At 34.3% G+C, this 17,563-nt stretch overlaps 1 protein-coding gene and 1 pseudogene across 3 annotated transcripts in view; both read right to left on the bottom strand.

The window, feature by feature from the left end:
* FSD1L (fibronectin type III and SPRY domain containing 1 like) overlaps window positions 1-17,563 on the bottom strand; it is a 64,772-nt gene that overhangs the window by 23,377 nt on the left and 23,832 nt on the right. For all 3 annotated transcript variants that reach the window (XM_074361931.1, XM_074361933.1, XM_074361932.1), the window contains 3 exons: window positions 10,133-10,155; window positions 5,598-5,719; window positions 662-871 (listed from right to left, as the gene is read on the bottom strand). In XM_074361931.1, the coding sequence (XP_074218032.1) occupies window positions 662-871; window positions 5,598-5,719; window positions 10,133-10,155 (355 nt within the window). The remainder of the gene's footprint in view (window positions 1-661; window positions 872-5,597; window positions 5,720-10,132; window positions 10,156-17,563) is intronic.
* On the bottom strand, window positions 14,148-15,714 carry LOC105067507 (large ribosomal subunit protein eL6 pseudogene; annotated as a pseudogene).

The following is a 17,563-nucleotide window of genomic DNA, read 5'->3' as shown; positions in this document are numbered from 1 at the left end:
TCTTAACTGTAAAGACTAAGAGATGTGCTGTACTGATTAAATAAGATGTACTGTGTAATACACTTCAGCCCAGCTCCTGACAAGAGGTAAGTGCTCAACAGTGGGTAATGTCACCAATGTTACTGCCCACATAGAACTAACATTCAACAACACAGGCAACATTTGGCCACTTCAAATACCCAATGTCCCCTATATACAGAGATATGCTTTTAAAGACTGTCAAAAGGCCAACACTCAAACTTCTAACACCAAGTCACAGCCCCACTTTAACTATTACTGTGAAGGTAATCATAAAAGGGTAAAGGCAAAAGTATTTACAGCATCACTAAAATGTGGGGCAGTGCATACGCTTAGGAAACTGATAACTTTTTTACTGTTAGAAAACTGAGGTAAAAATTAAATGTTACTCTGAAACACTGCTTCCAGAACATCCCTTCATATTTGTTTTACATACACTTTTATCAGACTGCAAATATCGAGAAGTAATTAAAATGAAGGTTTTCTTGATATTTTAAGAGAAACTCATTTCTATAATAAATATACAAAAAGTCAGCTTGGCTAAAGAAATTTATTAACTTCACCTTTTAATGTAATTAAAAATATGTTTCACAATTACATTTTATTTTCTGAGGATAAGATTCATGAAATGCTGTTGTTTTACCTGATAGGGTATATTCAGTACCCTTAATATTATCAATTATCTCCCAGCATCGCTCATCCTTTACACGTGGAAGTCCATCGAAATTAGTTTTCCTATATTCCAGTATAAAATGATCAATCTTATTATCTTCTTCTGGCATTCTCCAAGCTACCGTTACAGCGTTGTCAGCCACCAAACACTCAACTGGATCTATCTCTGGAGCTTTGGGGACTGAAGGAAAAAAACGGGCTCATTTCTCATTATAGTACTAATCCAATACTCAACGTTTGTCATTCAAATTATGCTTTTTAATGTTGCTTTTAAACTGTTCAATTGAATCAAGCTAAGAGAACAGACACCTTATAAATGCAAAAATAACTATTTTACATAGCTCTGTTTAAAACTTCATATTTCAAAGTTTTCCATAGACTTATTCAAAGTTTATTAAAACCTCAATAGGCAAGAAGCAATTCAAACATGCTAAGAATAAAGAATCAAGAATGATTTGTTATTTCTCAAAATACTGTTAATCTATTTCAAATAGCTGGAGAATACAAATTAAATCACTATTGAAAAAACAGAATAACTTACTTTGAATCCAGTGATTAAAATAATTCAAGATATTTTCAATGTATTTTTAAAATTTTTTTTCTAAAACAACTGTAATTTCTCAACACTGAACAAAAATGAACTTCCCAATCCTACTAAATACTTAAGAGTTTAAATTTCTAAATGTTTCTCCAAAGAGTTCTATGATTCATTAAAACAAACTGAGGTAAATGAGTCAAAATTAACATGTATGAACATTAATCAATTTCTTCTTCATAAAACAGGCTTTTCACAGCTCCTGAACATTAACAGATGTTCCACTTAAATAACAGCAGGCTAACTGGAGAATGTGGTCCTCCAGTGACACAGACACGTCTGAAATGTGCGAAACTGTGCGAGTATTATATTTAAACATTTTGTTGCTTAAAAAAGTTTTAAAAGATTTACTCCAAGTATGTAAGATTAGTTAGTTCAACATTCTACATTAATTAATGTAAATCATCACATCAATAGAAGAAAAATCATATAATCAGTAGAAAAATTGTATGATCATATCAACAGATGGAGAAAGAATATTTTACAAAACCCAACACTCATTCATGACAAAAACTCCCAGAAAACTAGGAAGCTTTAGTTGATAAAGAACATCTACAAAAAACCCTCAGTTAACATCAGTGTTGAAAAGCTAGGTACTTTTCCCCTAAGGCACTGACATCCCCACTCCTACTCAACACTGTACTGGAAGTTCTAGCTAAATGTTGTAAGACAAGGAAAGGAAGTAAAAGATAAACAGATTAGGAAGGAAGAAATAAAACTGTCTTTGTTTGCTGATAACATGACTGCCTATGTAGAAAGAATCAAAGAATCAACAGAAAGCTTCTTGGAACTAACAAGCAATTATATAGCAAGGATACGGAACACAAGGGATACACAGGCAGAGTACAGGGGGATTTTAGGGCACTGAAACTGTTCTGTACAATTATGTAATGGTGGATACAAGACATTACACATCTATCAAAACCCACAGAACTATATAATAGTAAATCCTATGTAAATTAAGGAATTTAGTTAATAATAATGTATCAATATTGGTTCATCAATTATATCAAATGTACCACACTAATGCAAGACTTTAATAATAGGGGAAATTGTATGTGGGGGAGGAAGGGAGGTACATGGTAACGCTCTGTATTATCTACTCAATTTTCCATAAACCTAAGTCTGTTCTAAAAAACAAAGTATTAATTAAAAAAAACTATAACAATAACAACAAAGGAATTATATACATATTAAAATCCAAAGCAATGTGAGATCTAACAAATAACAATGTAAACCAAACATCTTAGATACAATAATTAAGACCAAGATGAAAGGAATTTGATATACATTTTAAATCTTCAAGCCTAACTAGTAAGAAAGGGAGGGAGGGAGGTGAGACAAATGATCTCTATTAGCTATAGTTCAGCTATTGCATGTGTGTAATTACAACAAATACTTGGAATCTGATATACTTATTAGTATGATAACAGATAAAGAAATACTTAGCATTTGTCATTATGATTAACTCCCTTCATCTGTCTTGTAGAGAGTCTGTCCCTATAAACATAACAGACTTCACTCTCTATTATGGAGCACAAGCAACACAGACTATACTATTGACTGCTGAGGGAAAAGAGCGCAGGCATTCATGAATTTAATATGCTCTGCACTGCCTCCATGTGAGGAAATGTAAAGGCCTATAGCATCTAGTAATTTTATAATTTTGCTGAGTTAAAACCTATATATTTAATGCCCCAAGAGGCTGGAATAAGGGGAGACCACTTAGTTTCTAAGTGAGTGTAGCTAACTCCCCACTATCTATATCTCAAATTCAGCTACCATTCCAGAACGAATGTACTGGCAAGTAAATTCTTCTTTCTTGTGAATAATGCCCCTCCAAAGAAAGCAAACTTGGGAGAAAAAAAGAAAATTTTGATAATTTAAGACTGGTATGTCAAACTAAGGGTAACTCAGATCTAACATGTAGAAGTTTACCCAATGTTCTATACAGAAGTGAGAGAAGAGTTTCCTCAAATGAGGGATAAAAGTTCAGGGAAACACGAAAGGTGGTAAACTTGTAATATAAAAACATTACTTAGGAAATGCAGAAGTCTCTTTAGAAACGAGAATGAAAAGCAATTCACAGCAATTTCCATAAAGCAACAAACAGTTAATTCTTAATAGTATGAAAATTGGTTCAATAATTTTACTAAGAATTTTTCTCTGCGTGTGGATATAAAAGGACAACTGCCAACAACATGGCCACAAAACTGTCTCTCCTCTTAGCTGCAGACGCTCAGAAAGGAGGATATAAACTCTAAGTTTCAATGCATAAAAAAATGGCTTAGAATGGCTTCTAGTCTTTTTTCAGATTCCACATATAAGTGATATCATACAGTATTTGCCTTTATCTGACTTAGTTCACTATTTTGTAACTATAAATGGAGTGTAACCCTTAAAATTTGTGAATCACTATATTGTACACTGTAATTTAAATAATACTGTTCGGCAACTATATACTTCAATTAAAAAATAGCTTATAGTAGAACAAAATGACTGTAATTATCACCATCTGTCATCATCATTTCCATTTTTCAGACTCAGATAAGTCCACAACTCATTACTACACATAATGCAGTGCAGAGTTGAGTTTTGTGGTGTTTATGGAATGAATTGTTTAAGGGATGAAGGCATTCATTTTTTTTAGTTAATCAGATTGCATCTTATAGGAAATTTTTATGCTATAGCAGAATATAAAAAATCAGTGATATGAATTCACTTTTCATAAATTCTCACAACTTACTATACTTTGCTTCAATATGAAACTCCTCCACAAAAGGATTCCCTGTTTTTTATTATACCTCATTCCTTCAGACTGCCTTAACAGTCTGCAAAAGAGGAAATCCTAACTGTGCATGCACTCTACCTGACTGTACAGGAGACATGGCCTTAGTCTGCTGTACAAATTATTTTAGCTATCAGCTTAACATTACTTGATGCTAGCTAAAAAAAGAATAATAACCAAAAGGTCCTTAATTGGCTCTTTCACACATGTGGATAATAACTTGGGACTCAATTTTAAACGGTTTTGGCTGCTGAAATATCCTCATACTAATACTCTAAAAAACCAATGTTAACATATTATTACTGGAAATAAAATTCTGCCTGAACTACCAACAACCACAACAATAATGGTAATAATAGCAGTTAACATTCACTGAGTGTTAACTATGTGCCAAGTACTATTTCAAGTGCTTTAGCGGTCTCAATTCATTTAATCCTTATAAAAACCCTAGAAGGATAACATCACATCTTAAACATAAAGAAAATGAGGTAAAGTTAAATAACTTGCTAAGGTTACACAGCAAATAAATCACAGCCAGGATTCAAATCTAGGAAGTCTGGCCCTAAGACCCAAAGTTACCTACCATGGTATGCTGATTCTCTCTGCCAAACTAGCACTAAAAGGTGTCCCTTAAATCCTCCTACACTGTTGGGGGGAATGTAAATAGGTGCAGCCACTATGGAAAACAGCATGGAGATTTCTCAGAAAACTAAAAACAGAACTACGATCTGACCCAGCAATTCCACTCCTGGGTATGTATCTGAAGAAGACAGAAACACTAATTAGAAAAGACACATGCACCCCAATGTTCATAGCAGCATTATTTACAACTGCCAAGGTATGGAATTAATCTAAGTGTCCATCAACAGATAAATGGATAAAGAAGATGTGGTGTATATATACAATGGAATACTACTCAGCCATAAAAAAGAATGAAATAATGCCATTTGCAGCAGCACAGATGGACTTGGAGGGCATTATGCTAAGTGAAATAGGACAGAAAGAGAAAAACAAATACTGTCTGATGTCACTTATATGTGGAATCTAAAAAATACAACAAATTAATGAATAAAACAAAAAAGAAACAGACCAGATAACGGAACAAATGAGTGGTCACCAGTGAGAAGAGGGAAGGGAAGAGGGGTATATATGTGTATCTAGATGTGTATATAGGGGTAGGGGGGGAAAGGGGTTACTATGGGAGTATATGAAATCATGTGTGTGAAACTTCTGAAAACTATAAAGCACTATAGAATTTAAAGAATCTTTCAATTAAAAAATGTAAAAAAAACTCACATAAAAAAGGTATCCCTTAATAGGATTCTACAATGGAATTTTTACTCTTAGTAAAATAATTGTCTAAAAATAAAGGTTAGCAAATTTAGTTATTCCTAGCTGAACGAAGAGAAAAAACAATCACTATACTTCCTTAATATTTACATTCTAATGTTCAATACAGAAAACTCTTGCAGAAAAAAAAAGTTTTATACATAACTTTGTATGTAATAATATGTACCTACTTACCTGGCAAAAACTTCAATGTTTGTAGTATCTTTCTTTCCTGAGAAAAATCCACCATTAAATGAGTCATGTTGTCACTGACCTTTGGTTTCAAAGAAAGGCGAAAGGCTGAAGCCATGGTTACTCTATAGCAAACACAAACATAAACATTCTTTTAAAAATAAGAGAATGGAAAGTATCTTATATTTAATTTATAAAATGAACAGATAGAAATTATTTCACTCTAGTGATTTCAGAAACTATTAACAAAGGTAACAAAACTAAATAGAAATTTTTTGTTAGTTTTTTGAAAATTAACTTTTAAAAAAATTATAAAACATTTTTAAATTTAATAATATTTGAGACAACCTTTAAGGAACTTTCCTCCAGCCAGTTTTATAAAACTGCATAAAAATACAAATATCTCAAGAAAAAATATCCAAGATAAATCATCTTTAACAGACCCAAAGTCATCTGAACCTCTGTACACTCAATCTAACTGACTTCCTGATGCCAGCCTCACTCCTTTCCAAATGCCAAATAATGAACTGTAAATACACCCTGATTCAAACATTCTGCCTAGCTGTCACATCTACTACATGTATTATCAAATAAAAGTAGAGGTACACTAACCAAATACTGTACAGCTTGGTAGCTGCTAAAGATAGGCCATGGATGAGAAAGGAGAGAAGTGAAATCACAATTCTGAATACTAGGCTAGTAGATGTCACTCTGATGTATCAACATCAGGTGGACGGAAGGATACAAGGAGAAACAGCCCTGTGAAATCAGATGAACATATTTAGACAATTATGCCTCAAAGCCATGGAAATAATAGGAATTCAATAAATATCCTTTAGATGAATGTGTTAGAAATAGAAAAAGAAAGAAGCCATACTAGACCTCATTTTACTCAAAGTAGGGGGAAACTGTTCTGTCAATTAAAACTGGGATTAAAAGAAATTTTCCTAACACTAGTGGTTACCAGTGGGGAAGACGAAGGAAGGAAGGGCAATTTGAGGTAGAGGAGTTATGTATAAAATAAGCTACAAGGATATATTGTACAAGATAGGGAATACAGCCAATATTTTATATTATAAATGGAGTATAACCTTTAAAAATTGTGAATCACTATAATGTATACCTGTAACTTATATAATATTGTACAGCAACTATACCTCAATTAAAAAAAATTAACTCTTATATTCTATTAATTTGTAATTTTATCTCAAATTACGATTTTTCATATGACAGTAAATTTCCACAAGTCTCATAAAGTAACTCCCCTTACTATCTTTGGTCAAAGGATAAAACAAAATTGCTCTTCATGAATGTCATCCTCCCAGTACGCTACCTGGGAGAGGAAGTAAATGGAGCTGGAGGAACAATGGGAATACCAGGCCTCATCATTCAGATCTACCAAACTACCCCAAAGACCAACGGTATGAAAAGTACCAAATGTGTTGCTGTACTCAGTTATTTGGGGATGAAAAATGTCAAACTTTTGCTATATTCAGTTATTTTATTTCATTTTAAAACTAGGAAGGTAATCACTTCAGCAGTAACAGAGTCAGTAACAGCTGATCTATTTATCAAGAAGTGCAATACTGAAATACAATTTACAGAGAAGGGAACTCACACTTAACTGAATGCCAAGTGTAATGCTGAGTATTTCACACATTATTACTTTAAGCTCTTGGTTCTCAGTAATAAAACTTCAGATTATATCAGTAATAAGTTAGGAACAAAGGCTAAGTCTTCCATATGCTGTTCTTTACAGCCCCAAGTATCTTTTGATTTAAATCTTTCTGAAAGTTCTGAAACAGCTATATTCACATAGATAGCTGGTAAATGCCCACTGAGTCTATGAATGGGCTTGAACCTACCTGGCTGCTTCTAAACCTATTTAAATGTTTGTTGAGAAGTGTTGAGAAAAAAATATCTGGAAGTACTTTAGGGAATTTAAATCTGAAACCTTATTTGTAAACCTGATTTGATCACTATGACCTCAAAGAAAAAAAATGTTCCCCAAAAATGCATTAGAAGGCCTATCAAAGCCTGAAAACAAGATAATGACCTTTATTTTCTAGTCGATGAAAATTCCAGTCTCCATAAATCAAGTTAGATGTACACCAATGCTATAACCTTCCAAAAGACTGAACTTTTAATTTTTAAGCTGAACATATTTAGACAATTATATCTCAAAGCCCAAACTAACAATCTAAAATCCATAGATAATTCTTTACATTACAGGATCCATGTAGTTAGGACTACTTTAATTCACTTTTGTTTTTTTAGTTCATTTCTAACAGTACAAGCATCTCTTCCTTCTAGTTTTATTTCTGCAATGAGAAAATAACTGCAAAACATAAGATGAACACTTACTTTCCTCAAACTATTCGCCTAATTAACTTGACTCTCCCTCTCAGACCCCTTTCAAACAAGAACCAGTAACTTCCACAACATATACCTCAACTAATCAGCTTCCAACATTACTAAGCACTCAGAAGTGTATACCAGTGATTTGTAAAGTTCTAGAGATCTGCCATGTGTTATCTTCTCATTTTTCCTTTAGTTTCCCCTGTCACTACTGCTGGTCCTTCCACATAACTGCTGGCAGTTCTCATAGATACTGTCATTTTGATTTTTTGATTCTCTGCTCAGGTATCTTACACATTCTTCCTTAAATACACCTTATGCTTAAGGAAATAATCCTGTCTTCCCCTAGTAAAAATAATTATTTTATTATGCCTATATGTTTAAATTATTTTTGTATTATAAATGTCAGTGATGGAATTCTAGAAGCTTGCTTCCTGGAGGAGCACCTAAAAACAACATCAGAGAAACCTGCGTATTATGAAGCTAAAAGGCAAGTATTAAAAGTTAAGCCAAGACCCAGAAACGTTCCTGAGGCAGAAGTAAAAACTTTGTGGACAGTCAAAAAAAAAAAAAAAAAAAAGATACTTTGAAAAACAACAACAACAAAATGGAGTTTTCCCTGGCAGAAAAAAGGAACCCTGACTCCTAAGACTACATGGATGATGAAATCAAGCCAAGAGTTTGGCTTAGGAGAAGAGGCAAAGAAGTCCAGCCTCAATGAAGAATGTATTCAACCATGAAAACTGGTCATAAACTTAAATTCTGACAAACAAAACTGGACAGAGAGAAAGAGGTCAGGGGTAAGCACAGGAATCTGAGAAGCACAGAACCATACAGATTCCCACGAGAGGAACAAGAGACGATTTTGCAAGGTTTCTCGCAAAGTGTTTGGACAGCCCAAAGCTTGCTTGGGAAGTGACTTCTATTCCAGAATATCAGGGACCAGAGCAGGATTTAGTGGAATAGGTGGCTAATTGGAATAATAATCTAGCCAGGGTGGAAAGTGGATTACTCAGAGCAAATTCCAGCAGACACAACCAAAGATTCCTGACCCAAAAAACTGACCTACCAGGCATCCATTCCTCATACAGCCAATGCTTTTCACCTTCAGACTCTCATAATCTCCTTTCTACATCCAGGACTTACAAGAATGATTCATGGCTCTAAGCACTCCCTGATATAAAATACACAAAAAAAATTTTTTTAATTAGTATTTTTGGTAAGAATGCTATGACTGCCAATTGAATCTTGCCTCTAGTCAAATAAAAGGCCACAAGAAAAACACAAGAGTTGAAGTCTTCAGCCAAGATTAACAATAGCAACATTGGTTTTCACACAACACATAATGAATAATTTTGTGAATTATCTGATGAATAATTTAATCTGGGATTCAGAGTGGTGCTTTGAAGAGCTGTGCCTTTCAGAGAATCTCATACTCCTCAAGTGAGGAAAGTTAAAGTGATAATCTCACAACAGTCAATGCTCAATCACTAGCCAAGCAGACCAAAACCATCCTTTCTGCGATAACCCAATCCAAAATTGCTGACAGCTCTTTTGGCCCTTTCATTACAGCAAGTACTAAGTTCCCCTTCTTAATCCTGGCTCTACCAATGATAAAGACCTTTTAGACCAAAGTCTATCATCATTTTCTTTAATTTTCTCCTCCCATAAACTAGATAGTAGTGGCATTAGAAACAGAAAGAGATGGCACCAGGAACAGGATGGAATGAGAATACAAAAGTGTTAAACAGGAGAGCAGTGAAGTAGGAGAGCTTTAGCTCTTGAGGACTATTTAAAGTGTAACTTCTCATAAAGTAAGACATGCTTATAAAAAATTTAAGAACAACAAAAAAAATGCATTCCAGGAATATGTATATTTTAAATTATTCAAAATGGTTCCCCATCTACTAGCATAGCTAATTAAGAACTGTTCTAAAACTATATTATACCAGAAATGAAATTCCTTTGGAAGTACATAATTATCCACAACAATGTTTTTAAAAATCTTGCTGACAGATTGTTTAGTTCAGAATATACAGAGAAGACATTTTTTTTCTTTTTTTGTACTTGGCCATTCAGTATGTTTATTTCAACTAACCAGTTTCTAATAAACTGTCCTTGAATTTCATTTCTGACTTCAATATCAATACTTAAATGAAAATGTAGGTTTGATACCATACCTATCCTTGATCTGTCTGGCAGCCTTGGAGCAAACCAGGGAGAAGAGAAAGAAGGCAGTTAGTGCTTTTCATGCAAGTTTCAAAGGCAGTGACATGCAAGAAAAGTTAGCATATAAACCCCAGAATAGATTAGATCATATTCATCAAAACATAAATTACAGGAAATGTGTACAATTCACGTCAGCTTGCATAATGTGATGTTAGAACTATAGTAGAGAATCCAGTCCCCATATAAGTCACCCTAAAAGAAGGAAAATTTAATACTTCAAACTAATCCCAGATGACTTTAAATGTTTTTTCTTACCTTAAGATTATCAAAACACACCTCCACTTTCATTCAGTCTGACACTCTTCAACTAGAACAATCAATCTCCTTCATAGGCACACATTTCTATGCATTCTGATGGTTTTCTTATACATTTCAAATCTGCTCTCCAATTTTTCTTCACAGATCTCTTTAACTACTTCATAATGGTCGTTCCAAGTTTTCTCTATGTGCCTTCACTGGGCAAGGACTTTGTATTCTGAGAGCTTGCCTGCTAACATATGAAACTAGGCTGCAGTTCTTCAATTCTTTACCCCAAAGAGTGAAGTTGTAATGGCAAAAATTCAGACAAGGAGAAACCAAAGGACACTTCTAGCTATGGGGTCTTTCCCTCAAATAACTTCATAGAAGATGATGCCAATTTAAACCTATGCTACCGAAGAGATACATATCTTAGGTAGCATATATATACATATTTTTTTTTGAGAATGCTAGCCCAAGTATAGGAAGAGGGCACAGCTATTACTCAGTGCTGTACAGCCACAGAAAAATGATGAAAAATACATATAGAAACTGTCATCCACTTTATATTTACATACTACGTAGTAAATCCAACAAAAGGTTTTTTCCCACATTGACCAGCATTATTAACAACATATCCAACGTAGAACATGGCTGTTAGGTTTGACACTCTATCTCTAGTGTCCAGCATAAAGCTTGGCTCATAATAATATTTAATAATTACTAAATATAAGTGAACATTAATTAGATGTATACAGCAATGTGTCTGTTGTCTCTCTTCTTCAGTTCTAATACTAGCTCTTACTTGGTATTGGTCATTTTTATAACCATCCTAAAATACTCTGGTCTGAATATCTGTCTACACAAAATAACAGAATTGAGATTTAGGAGATCAGCATATTACACAGTTCCAGCACTACCATAATCAATTCCATGACCTTGTATACTCACGATTCTATTTCTTTCTTAAGGAACTTTAGTCCTTAATCTTTTTAAAAACACATTCCTAGCCCCAAATTCTACAGCAAACAAACTAATTCTGTATAGGCAATACCTGTAATATGTGCCTTGAGTGATACAAGTACAGAGTACCTACTTTGGTACTAGGGATAAGAAATGTTCAGAAACTCAATTACATGTGCACCTGAAACTAATATAACATTGTATGTCATATTTATCTTTTAAAAAGTTAATTACATTTAAAAATTATTGTCATCATAGCTAGAATTATAAACCAAAGATTTTTACATAAGTGTGAAAGGAGGGGAAGAGAAGACTGTTCTCTGCACTTGATGTTTCTTTACACATGGAGAAAGAAAGCATTACTCTTATTCCCTCATTTTCTCCTCGGGTGATAATATGACTTAATCTGATTATGAGTTTGAAAGGAAAAACTAAAAAAAAAAGATGAAAAGCTAGATAATCTAGGAAAAACCGCTGTCTCATGTATTAATATATAAATACACGCAGCTGGTAAAACTGGAGACACCATGGTTCCCCTTTTATTTAAGGTCAAATTTTATAATACATACACTGTGTAAATGCAGGAGGGGCTGAAGAAGGTATTTTGTGCAATAATAAAGGGGCGAAAAGTCTCAAATTCTGAAGACATTTTTCTAAAAGCCCAATTTCTGGAAATATCTTATATTGGAAAATAAATTGTTTACTTTTTTACTGGAATTTCTTTTCCCCAAAGCAAAAAGCTGTCCAAAAGATACACATTACTATATTGCTTGATTTCTCCAAGTTTCAGTTCCAAGACAGATGCATTTTTGTCAATTAAACGTCTCTGCTTAATAAGTACCACCTGGTCCCAGGAATTACCACTGTTGTCTCCAATACATCTATTTGCATCTGCATAATTCTACTTAGTGAGTTATGAAGAAGCCTCAAGGAATGCTTAGATTTTTAAGTTATGATACTATGTAGAATTAGAAAGCCTTCAAGAAGCATTAGTCATACTACTTTGTTCAACATCACTATTTTCTACTTCAATTACTGTTTCAATTTCAATATTCTATTGAAATCATGTTTGCCAACACTTCATTTCTCTGTATTATCACCAGAGATGGCTCCTTTCTCTCACTTCCTTTCTCCATCTCTCAATTGTTATTTGAAATAAATCTTAACGATTCTGACCCTTCATTTTATCAGTTATATGAATTTGTCACCTGAGACCAAACTTCCTTAAATAAAACTCTAATAAGAGTACAATGTAAGAGTAATAACAAATGGTTCTTCATCATTACCAATTAAATTTAAAGAAGTTAAATCAGCTCTTTCCCCAATCTCATTTTTAATCTGCAGGAAGTAGATACAGAAAATATTTTTTCATAAATTTAAGCACTTTAAAGATTAAAATCTTATTGTTTCTATATTTCTTCTTAATATCCTCATTTTCTACTTTTACAGAAAGATGTTAGAAGCAAAGTATTCTAAAATAATTCCATATATGGAATAGCTAATTGAATAGTATTTTCTAACACAACTAAAATAGGAATAATAAAAAAGAAGTTTTAGATCTTGTTTACTGTACTCAATGAATCATTTACCAAAACAGAACAAAATTTGAGATTTCCAGATTTCTTCCCAATCAGCAGAAATTTTTTAACCCATTAGCAAAAAACAAGGAGCATTAGACCAGGTTTTAAGGGATTTAAGTTTCAGCCCATCACACTGATCAGCAAATCCCTTAACTCTTTTAGGACTCAAGTTATCTCATCTATAAAGTGATGAGCACAATGGTATCTTTGAACCCTAAAAGTCCATCCTACGCCATCTTATTTGTAGATAATAACTTTTTTAAAACTACCTAAAATAAACATTTTAACACTCTAATTCTCTGAAATACAGGCTGAAGTGAAGAAAGCAGCAGCAAAGGGAAAGTTAGTTAAAATCAGAGCACCTGATACACAGCGTAAAAATAAGAATATATCTGCTTCTGAATGATAACTGCTGAGAGAAAAACATACTAACACTGTCAAAAGCAAAAAATAGATGCCAAATGTCACATTTTTCTGAGGCTCATCTTTATTTTGATTTGCCGTAAAGCCCCAAATAGTTCCTAGTAAAAATGTGAATGCCACACAATATTCAGGAAACTTTTAAAGTTTTGTCTATATGTTCATATTGTTTCATTCTTCAGACTTTCCTATTAGATTTGGGACAGATAATTCTGTAATATTCCCTTGAGACAATAAGAAAATGACTGGGGGGGCAAATATTTAATACTTTTTATAATATATGATTAAGACTTCTACCCTCACCCCAAAAATACTTTATTAAGGAATAATTTGGGAAATGAGAGGGACTCAGTCAGAGTGAATAAGAGAGAATTTCACAATGCTATTTTCCCTTAGGCAAAAATACCAGCTTTCAAAAAAAAAAAAAAATACTGCATACTGCTTAATTCCAAGCTTTATATTTTCTATATATATATTTATCTGTTTTAAAAAGCACTATTTTTCAAAAAAATATGATCATTTAAAAGGTTTCTTCACAAAACCCTAGTAAGTAATTTGAAATAAACTTTGAACACAGTAGTGCATACATCTATATTCTATGACTAAGTACATTTACATAACAGGAGACTACATTTCTGTAAGACATAAACACAAATGAAATTAAGGTGCAAAATTATAGTCTGAGCTATTCTTAACAAATACTTAGATTTGTTTTTAAACTGCCTTTATAACTGAAGTATTCACGCTTTTTTTTTTAATGGATCAGTTATTTAACTAGGTCCTCTGTAGTAAGTTTAGAACACCAATTTGTGAGGATAAATTCCATTTGTGAGGGCAGACACAGAGCAGAGGTAGCCCTGGAGCTGATGGACAGCTTTGATCCTTTGCAGGATTTGCGAGTCCACTGGTTTCTGATCAGCCTTGCGCTGCTCTGTAATCTCGTATCTCTCTTTCTCTGTGTCGAAGATCTCGCCTTCCTGGTGTCTGGGCTCACGCAGCTTCTTCTTTTTGAAGTAAGTATCAGTGAGACGTTCTGGGATTTTTACACCACTGATGTCAATTTTGGTGGAGGTGGCAGTAACAAATTTCTGGTGTGTTCTACGCAGAGGAACTCGATTGAGGGACAGAGGTCCAGTCACAAGAAGGAAACCACTGCTCAGCTGCTTCAGGAAAATGACCCTCTTGCCTCTGTGACGCCCAGTGAGGATGATGAGAATGGTCCCCAGAGTGATGCTGGTGCGCAGTTTCCTCACATGCTTACTGAAGGGTTTCTTGCCGTGGCTCAACAGCTTTCGAGGCACATCTTCCTGTAGGATAATATGTAGGCATTTTGCGAAGCTTGACCACTCGGGTACCACCATTCTTATCACCACCAACTGGTTTTGTGACAGTAGCAAGAATCCTCACCTTCTTTTTCTTTTCAACCTTGGATTTAGCTGCTGAATACTTCCTCTTGTACAAGGCCTTTCTGGAATACATAGCCGATCGGGAATATCGGCCAATTCCTCTGACCAGGACAGAGTTTCAGCTGCTATGGGGCTTCCCCTTCTTAACCGTCTTTACCTTCTTACCCTTTTTAACGTTGCCGCCAGCATCATCAGCCTTCTTGGCTTCAGGTTTTTTCTCCTTGGTGTCTGGCTTCTCAGTTTTTTTACCCGCCATCTTTCAAGATGGGAAGGAGGAAACATTCACGCTTTTGTACATTCAGGCTTTTGCTGACGGTCCTCTCCTCTCCCAGAATTCCCAGAAGGAGCTTCTGCCAGTGCTACTTCTGCTCCCTTGAAAATACTGAGTGAGCTGACACCCCCCTCCTTACTTGTTCTTCCCAGTGGTCAGAGACTGACTCCTGATGAACAATATTCCAATGGTGAGTTATTGTGAGTCAGAAGCAGGAAATACACAGAGCCCACTCTCCCTTTTCATTTTTGATCAAATCCAGAAGACTGTTTCACCTTACTCTATACTTCTGATTCCACTGTAGGCACCTGTGGGCAGGTAACCAGTCCCTCCTTCCTGGTCTGACAGCTGAGTTATGTGCGGCAAAATTGTGATGAAGTGGCTGGTTAGTTATACTGATCTGGAAATTGTCCCACAGACTTAGCTCTTCTCACAGGCAGAATTCAAGTTCCAAATTCAGGGGGTGGGGGAGTTGGTAGGAATATTAATTTTGGCAAGGGATCTATGCAGTGTTCTGCAGGCCAGTTATTAGCAGAAAAACCAGGCCTGATGGGACCTTGGTTATTTGTTCATCCAGAAATAAAGCTAATGATCCAGAGCTCATCTGCTGGTGGTCTTTCTGCATATATTTACTATCAGTCAAGCTGCTAATAGTTAAAAAAAATTAATGAAAGTATATTCTGAAATTCTGTTCCACTTGTGCTATTTCACTTGTCCACCTTCAGACCGCGTGATGCTGGTAAGCAGCATAGCTTTGTATTCAGTTCTCATGCTGAGGTATAGCAACATGATCACTTAAATATTAGTATTTAACACGCTATTTTTGAAGATAATGAAGTCTAAAAAGACTCATGGTCTGGATTTTAGCCTATAATATTTTTGTCCCCATGCGTTATTCATATTAATCTCATCAATCTGGTTTAATCTGGGATATTCACAAATAACATACCTTAAAAGAATTCTTTCCAAATATCTAACAATATACTGCTAGTCGAATAATTAATCTTCTAAGGCATCTTTCCCTATTCTGTCAGCGATTAGGTATCTGAGGCAAGCCTATAGTCCACGCAGCTGGTTAAGAAAGTGAATTTAGTTTTTGACTCGGAATCAAACCATTACCCGGATACTAGTTGGATACAATAAGAAAATAACTGCAGGCAACTCTCAGTTAAGCATTTTTCTTAAACAACAAACTCAGGTCTGCCTAGGAAACACTGAAAAATAATTCATTTCACATTTCCAAATGGCTCAAGCTATTAAGCAGTACTGCAAAATGCTGGAAGACAAGACCAACATAGTAAGATAAGAAGCAAAGTGGCACGTTAAGAAAATATATTTAAACCACAATGTGATTTATTTTATCAGAACCTTACAATAAACTGGAAACAAGTTTTAACACAGCTGGAAACAAAGCTGGAGAGAACAAAGGAGAAAGAAAGGGAGAGGAGGAGCTTTTGAGAGGAAGAAGAGAGGACTCTGAAAATGTCAATGGAAAGAGACACTTGGGAGAAACAAACTTTTATCAGTTTTTCCAAGCATCAACTCCTATTTAAATTCAACGAGATTCAAGCTATTTTGAGGATTATGGCCATATATATTATAGTTTTCCTGGCTTCTTCCTCTCTTGGGCGCTCAACTGTTGAGTCTTGCTGCTATTATTATTCCCCATCGTTAACAGCTGCCCTGCTCCACTAGAAGGGAAATCTACTGACAACTAGGTAGTACCATGTACAGATTAACAGTCAATAGATTTTGAGAACTGTCATAAACAGAGGATAGTAACTCTCACTCATGAACTCTGACACTGATTCTGTTGACTCAAGACATCTTTTGCTTTCTGCACGTTTTTTGGCTATGATCCAGATATTTGAGGTTATCACATAAGTATCCTCTGACAGGTGATATATCTATTCTTTTAAAATAACATAAGTATGGTATAATTCCCTCATAATTACTTCATATAATAATTAAGTCTTACCAAGTGCAAAGATGAACTTTCTCACAACCTACCTCCAAATTCAAAAATTACTTAACTGGTTTATAGCAAAAAAACTTTTGATTCATTTTATCAAAAGGAATCCATTTTTAAAGTTCATTTTCAAAACGCAGGGATATAAGTCAGCGAATGTTACCCTCTCAAGGAAGTTTTTTCTACCCTCAAATTCGCAGAAAAATCATAAAATGAAAACATTGGTGGACACAAATGGATTATAAAGCCATCTTTTTAACAATAAAGCAGCTCACCACATAGTCCACAAAGACCAAGTAAATAATATCAAACTCAAGGATCTTGATAAGATTACTTCATAGTATATATTTTACTATTATATATAATTATTATATTATAAAGCTTAATTTCACTCTTCTAACACCATTTTCTATACAGTTTACATACTTATTCTCCATCAAATAGATTTGATTTGATAAATTGGTAATCATTTAAAAATGACCTTGCTTAAAATAAGAATTAGAATCTATGATTCAGAATCTCTTAAACACCAGGAT

This window comes from Camelus bactrianus, chromosome 4 (assembly GCF_048773025.1).
Source record: "Camelus bactrianus isolate YW-2024 breed Bactrian camel chromosome 4, ASM4877302v1, whole genome shotgun sequence".
Classification (NCBI taxonomy): domain Eukaryota; kingdom Metazoa; phylum Chordata; class Mammalia; order Artiodactyla; family Camelidae; genus Camelus; species Camelus bactrianus.
Note: the sequence above shows the minus strand (reverse complement) of the source record. Positions and strands in the feature narration are given on the sequence as shown.